General features: G+C 51.8%; 1 protein-coding gene across 1 annotated transcript in view; it reads right to left on the bottom strand.

Annotated features, from left to right (window-relative positions):
• Window positions 1-6,669, bottom strand: part of PEBP4 (phosphatidylethanolamine binding protein 4) — a 199,577-nt gene that overhangs the window by 182,623 nt on the left and 10,285 nt on the right. The window contains exon 3 of the mRNA XM_006778377.2: window positions 3,989-4,115. Within this exon, the coding sequence (XP_006778440.1) occupies window positions 3,989-4,115 (127 nt within the window). The remainder of the gene's footprint in view (window positions 1-3,988; window positions 4,116-6,669) is intronic.

Genomic DNA, 6,669 nt, shown 5'->3' with positions numbered 1-6,669 from the left:
TTTCCTTTAGATGACCCAGGTCACCCACTGGGCTCACATGTCTCATAGCTCACACTCCACCTGCCATTCATTCATTCATTCATTCAGCCGCTTGGTCACCCGGTCAGCCAACATGGGGTGTGTGATGCTGTTAGGGGCTGTGGGTGCTTCAAAGAAATACAACAGTCTTGTTATAAATTGACTGAAGCTACGAATATACAACCGCAATACAAAACAGAAGGAAGTGAACTCTGAGTTTGGAGTGTAGAGGACATTAAAAAGGCTCAGAAAAAGAAGAGATCAGCTAGGGATGGGGGTGGATCCCAGAGGGAGGGAGGCAGTCAGGAAAGGCTTCTTGGAGGAGGAAACATTTTGGTGGGGGCCGGGTGTCCCAGAGTGCAGGGTCCAAATATGCGCAGTGCCTAAGCAAAGGTGTGGAGGTGCCGGAAGCCAGTTCCAGCATGTCATAATTGCAAGAGTTTCATCAAAAGGTTGATGGAACTTGGGAACTCAACAAGGGCTGAGTCACATATATTGTCACCTGTTGGGAATGGCTAAACGCATTTCCCCAAACCTGAATAGGGATGATTGCTTGCTGCCAGACTGCTAAGGGCATCTTAATCTACATGTTATTGCCTCCAACTGGCCAAACACCTTAAACAGCCGTAGGCTAATTCTTCCAATCTGACAATGGACTCTGTAAATGTCACCTGACCCTTTGAAGTGTACATCTCTGCCTCACCTCAGGACAATTTGTGTTAATAAAAAGCATGGGGTCCTGAGACGAGGAGAGCTTAGTTTCTTTAGCTAAAGCTCCTCTGACCCCCAAATGCCTTTCAAAATTATGTTTCGTCTCTGGACTCTTTATTAAGTTACACACAGCCCTTCTCCAGATTGCTGAACCCTTCTAGATGCTGGAGCACGAACCCCGGCACGGAGGCACAGCCCTCTGGTGGGCACAGAGGCTCTATCCTGTGCCCACTGCAAGCCTCTCTCCAGGGCCTCGGGTTTGTGTGTGAGGGACGGGGGAGTGGGGGGGAAGGGGGTGCTCCCTGTACAGTCCACTGACATTCACTGCTTTGGTGGCATTGCTTTCATCACCTTTTACGGAAGGCACGGTCCCCACACAGTCCTTCTCCATCAGGCCCTGGGCCCAGAGGAAATCCCTTTATCCTCTTCTCGGTCACTAGGACTATTTCCCCTCCCACTTTCCTGGCCTGTCTCCACCTCCTCTCCACCACCTTCCTTGAACCACCGCCCTTTCTGTCCCAGGAAGGGTCCCCCTCTTTCTGTCCCAGGAATGCGTCCCCTCAGCAAGCCCCCCCCCCCAGGTGCCAGCACCCCAGTGTCTCCCTGAGAGCCGCTGCCAGCGGTCCAGGGGCCATGCCTCTGGAGATAGGCAGGCCTGGTTTACACCCTGGCTCTGCCACTTCCCAGCGCTGCACGGGGCCTGGGTGCTTCCTCCTGTAGGAACTTTTCTTACTTTTCCAACCCAACACCTTGCCCCTTCTGGTAAGCAGCACCTTGCTTCTCCTCTGGGGGAGCACCCTTCTGCTTTCAGCCCTCGTAGGCTGAGTGGGTGCCCAGCTCCCTGTTTGGTTCAGGGCAGGGCATGCGATGCAAGTGGGACAAATCTTGGGACTTTTCATGGTTGGAAAGGGTCAAGCTACTCCCACGAGGACTGGTGAGCTGGTAAGACACAAGTCGGAAGCTGCTGCGGGTGGTCTTTGTCATCACAAGGAGAGTCTATACACACACAAAACCAGCACAGAAAAAAAAAAATAGAGAAAACAGACAGATAGATAGAGCCCTAGTTGATGCTGTTTGAGCACCTGGATACAGCAACGCCTGCAGTCATCCCTGGAGTCTTCAGCTTGTGAACCAGTAATGCCTTCCTTCCTTCCTTTTTTTTTTTTTCTTTCTTCTTTTTTTGGGGGGCGGGGGGTTCAAGCTAGTTTCAGTTCTTTCTTGTCACTTGCCACTAATAATCTCAATTAAAGAAAAACGTACCTTGCAGACTTGATGAGAGCATTAGACGAGATGACACATGAATAGTACTCAGCATACAGTGGGTACCACCTGGTGAACGGTGGCTTTGGGTAGGTCTAACTGAATCTGCCTTCTCGAAGGTCAAATTTCCACAGTGTGTAGTTCTATAGTAGCACAGAACTCCTTTTTCTTTCTTTCCGCCACTTCAACTAACCGCCCTTTGTGCGAGCTCTGCCCTCCCTGGCTTTCTTAACCACAGCTCCGTGTCCTTCCTAAGTGTCCAGATGTTCTTCCTCCCCCACCTCCGGGATGAGTCAGGGTGGGAGACCCCCGCGTCTGGAGGGGTGATAACCGCTCTGCGTCAAGTGCCCACCCCCCAGGACCATCAGCATCAACTGAATCCCATCAAACGCAGACTGTCCAAACTTGCTTCCAACTTGTCCCTCCCAAGGACACCAGGTCCTCAGAAAAGTCTCCACTGCCATCTAGGGGACATCTGCAGCAATAACATGAGTAACCAACTGAGAATCCCTGTTGGGACAGCTAGTTAATGGCTGTAAAATCATCTGGCCCAACCTCCGCACTTCTTCAGTGACAAACGCAGGGTGAGTGAATTAGTGGTGAGGTGAGAGTCCTTTCCCACGGGCGACAGTACACTCTTCTGCTCCCGCCCTACTTCTTCAGCCCTCCATCCCCTAGAGTTAGAATCACAGTGACCATTTCCCCGGCTTCTCCCGCCTGCCCATGGCATGATGACACATGTGCCTGCACGTGCCTGCGTGGACAGAGGACTGAGAGGGTGGAGGGGAGGTGACCTGGAAGGTCTCCTTATTACTTGCTTGCTCCGTCTCCCAGAGGAAAGGATTCTTGTCACATTTGCAAACACGATAGCCTATCAACACTTAATGTTCCCAGCCTCGGAAACTGCGAGACATGTTTCAGTCTATTTGGCCCCCGATAGTGAAAAACAGTTCAAGAAAGAAAGAAAAATCTATCCCTCTACCCCTACCTGACCCCACCCTGAACTGACTCTCGCTCTGCCTGGCTGACAGAGGGCCAGGCTGTGCTGACAGGTGAAGAGCCCGCTGTGGCTGCTCCCTGCCACATGCCCAGGAGACCCAAAGGCTGGCCTCGGTGCCCCTGCGGTCCTGTCCTGATCATGGCCCCCTGTCTCCACCCATTCATGGCCTGAGCCCTGGACACATCAGTCCTTGTCCCTGGGTGGACACCGGCACCTCCCACTAAAACGAAGCACATAGTGAAGGGCACCTTTCACCCCGGATGCTTTGGGGGCTCAGCCTGGCCCAGGAGTCAAGGAAGAAGCAAATGGTGCCCAGAACCTGGAGCAGCTCCCCCAGGACATGGCCTGGCCACCAGGAGCAGCAGCCACACCCCACTTCCCAGGCCCATGGCCCTTCCCCAAACCAGGGGAACCTTCCAGATCGATATGGTGCTAATCATTTCCCAGTAAGAGGCATAGTTTACTTCCCATTCCTAACGTGCTCCAATCTCCTATTTTAGGCAACTTGGGGTGAACTTCTGAGCGTGTTCCCTGTTGTGATAACCGAGTCACGGCACACTGACGCCGCTGTTCAGCCTACGCCAGACGTGCTGCCTTTACACACCAGCTCCTCCCCACCCAGAAGGTCGTTCTGAAAGCCCAGGCCCCTTGCACCTTGAGAAAGAACTCCCCACACCTGTCTTTCTCCTCCATTTCTCTGCAGACTCCAAAGCATGCGGCAGCTGGTCCCCACGACTGAGGGGCCAGGCTGGGGGCTCGGGGGCTGCAGAAGCAGGGAAAGGCCCGAGCAGATGGCCCCTGAGCCCCGACAAAGCTCTCCCAATCTGCAACCCTCCCACCCATCCAACCTTCTCTAAGGCTGGGGGGCTGTTCTTAGGAGGCACATGCTTATGGCAACAGCCATCTGTTACCACCAGACCCAACCCAGATGGCTCTGCACTCAGCTTCTAGTCACTCAGATGAGCAGGCGCATCCTCCAGGCCAGGCCTGCTCACTCACCTCCGAGGCCTTCGGGAACTTGACTGTCGGCGGGGGCCAGGCGGTGATCTTCTGCCTGTAGCTGTTGCAGCTCGGAACAACCATGCAGCTAACGTCCCCCACCTCTGGGTAGAACACTTCTAGGCCCCTACAGAGAGAGAGAGAGAGAAGTGGTTGGGCCTCGCCAGGGCTCTAGGGAGCCTGGGGTTTATTAGGCTTCAGTCTAACACTGTTGGGAATTGTATAGTCAAGTGGGATTGAATCCTAGCCCTGCCACTATCTGTGTGGCTGTGTGGCCTAAGGGGTACCTTACCTCTTGGTGCCTCAGTTTACTCACCTGTTAAATGGGGACACTAATAGAATCTATGTACACTCAGGCTGGCTCGAGGAGTAAAGTGAGGGATCAATGCAGAGCAGTCAGAAAGTGTTAGCTATCATCAGTGTTTTCTTCTCAAAAAGGACATATATCCTAGGCAAACTAATCAGGGGCCAGATGTGATCAGTGTCTTTAAAGTACGGTTATAAGAATCGCATTTAAACATTGCTTTTTCGGAATGTTCTTTATTACATAAGGAAATATTTAGCAAATTAACACAGCCTTCTTCGTGGCACAATCTGTTTTCTTCCCTTACAATTAAGATCCTCTCAATGTTTGGAAACCCACCACTTAGATAATCCACTTCTTTAGGTTAGATATTGCCCATACCTTGGCCTACTATTCATTGCACGTTCAAAACGCAAATATCTCTCAGGGCGTAAAATCCCGCATCACTAAGACTGTGCTATGTACTTATATATCTACCTTTTCCCTGAGAAGGGTCTGAACCGCATGAGTGCTCTGAGAATCGGGCTCAGCGGGAGGGCTGATCCCACAAATGCCACCAGGGGGAGCCCTAAGGGCTCACTTGTGTGTAAAACTTAGGGATGTAAGCCAGGCTTTCAAATCGATTATTTACAAAAATCTTGTGCCTTGTTTTTACTTGCTGCTTCCTCCTAGTCCTTCTGTCACTTTTTATCACAAAGACTCAGGGTCTCCCTAGGGTTTGTCAACTGACGGTCATTGGTGCCAATTCAACACTAGCAGGAATCCCCAATATGGATTGTGGTGAAGGAGGAGACTTTATTCAGTGCAAACAGCTCAACTGTGATACAGCATGGCTGTGGAACCGCTCAACAGTGTTACATCTCAATTATGAAACAGCATGGCTGTGAGGCACCCGTGGGTGTGAGGCGACAGGGCCCTTCCCAGCTACACAGCTCTGCTCCACTCGGCTATCGTCCACTCCAGCCAGGGGTAAACCCGTCTTCAGTGGAAAGAGAAAGTGTGCTCGCTGAGCTACAGGGGAGCTGACTTACATGGAGAGAAGTCCCCACCCGTAGCCCCTGATTAATTTGTTCTCAAGCAAAAGAGGATTCCAAATCCTCACAATTTGATTGGTCCAAAAAGCATTGTTCTGATTGGTCAGAATGGAGGGCAGTTCAGTGGAGGCTTCTCCCTGAACTGTGGCTTGCAGCTCTCTAGAGGCTCTGTTTGTAGATTTTAGCCCAGTTAGACCCCAGGAGCCCTTTCAACAGGTACATTAATTCTCAGGTCAACAGTTCACTTGGTTAAGATGATACATTGAGAGAGAAGGTGCATGTCCCCAGCCTTTCCAAATAGCCCAGCATGACTGAGCAGCTCCTCAGTGCCGTGGATCACCCGGCACTGCCCATGGTTTCCTGCCGGGCGTGACGCCTGAAGAGGCCCAGGTGAAAATGTGATTTGGGTAGTAGAGCTGGAGGGGGAGCTCCTGAAGTTTGAACCTGGGAGAAAGGCAAGGACAACGTCCTGGTGAGGAGCCCCACAACGTCCTGGTGAGGAGCCCGCTCCCGACCCCACCCTTCCAGGGGCTTCTGAGGCCTAACTTAGGCAAAGGCAGCTGGAGCCTGCAACACTCGCCAGATGCAAGATTTCCCCTCAGGCCAGCACCCCAATGCCAGGACTCAGGCCGAGTGAGGCAGGACAGTTTTCCACTTAGCTGCACCGCCGGCTTGCTGAGCAAACTTGTAACTCTTCACAAGTTCACAGCCATTGCTTTTGGATGGTGTGGTTTTAATAGCTTTTGAAGAACTTTCAGAGGACAGGTTTGCATTTATTCTCACAGCAGCCTTTTAAGGATCATTTGGTTTGTTTCTACCACACCACCTGTCCCTGCCGCTCAGGAGAACTGAGGATGAAAGAGATTCATCACACAGCACTGAACTGGGAAAGCCCAAGGGTCAGGGAGGAGGGAAACTGAGGACCAGAGGGGCCTTCCCGGGGAACAAACAGGTCTCTTGTTTTTATCCGCAGAGAGTTGCTGCAAGTGCTAAAATAGTGACACAAAATCAGCAGGTTGACACTTGGTTGGTGGGCCTACAGCAGGGGTGGGCAAACTACGTCCTGCGGGCCGGATCCAGCCCATTTGAAATGAATAAACTAAAAAAAAAAAAAGACCGTACCCTTTTATGTAATGATGTTTACTTTGAATTTATATTAGTTCACACAAACACTCCATCCATGCTTTTGTTCTGGCCCTCCGGTCCAGTTTAAGAACCCACTGTGGCCCTCAAGTCAAAAAGTTTGCCCACCCCTGGTATAGAGCATCGGCCTGTGGACTGAAGGGTCCCAGGTTTGATTCCAGTCAAGGGCACATGCCTGGGTTGTGGGCTCAATCCCCACT

This window comes from Myotis davidii, unplaced genomic scaffold, assembly GCF_000327345.1.
Source record: "Myotis davidii unplaced genomic scaffold, ASM32734v1 scaffold448, whole genome shotgun sequence".
In the NCBI taxonomy this organism is placed as follows: Eukaryota; Metazoa; Chordata; class Mammalia; order Chiroptera; family Vespertilionidae; genus Myotis; species Myotis davidii.
This window is presented reverse-complemented; position numbering and strand designations above follow the sequence as displayed.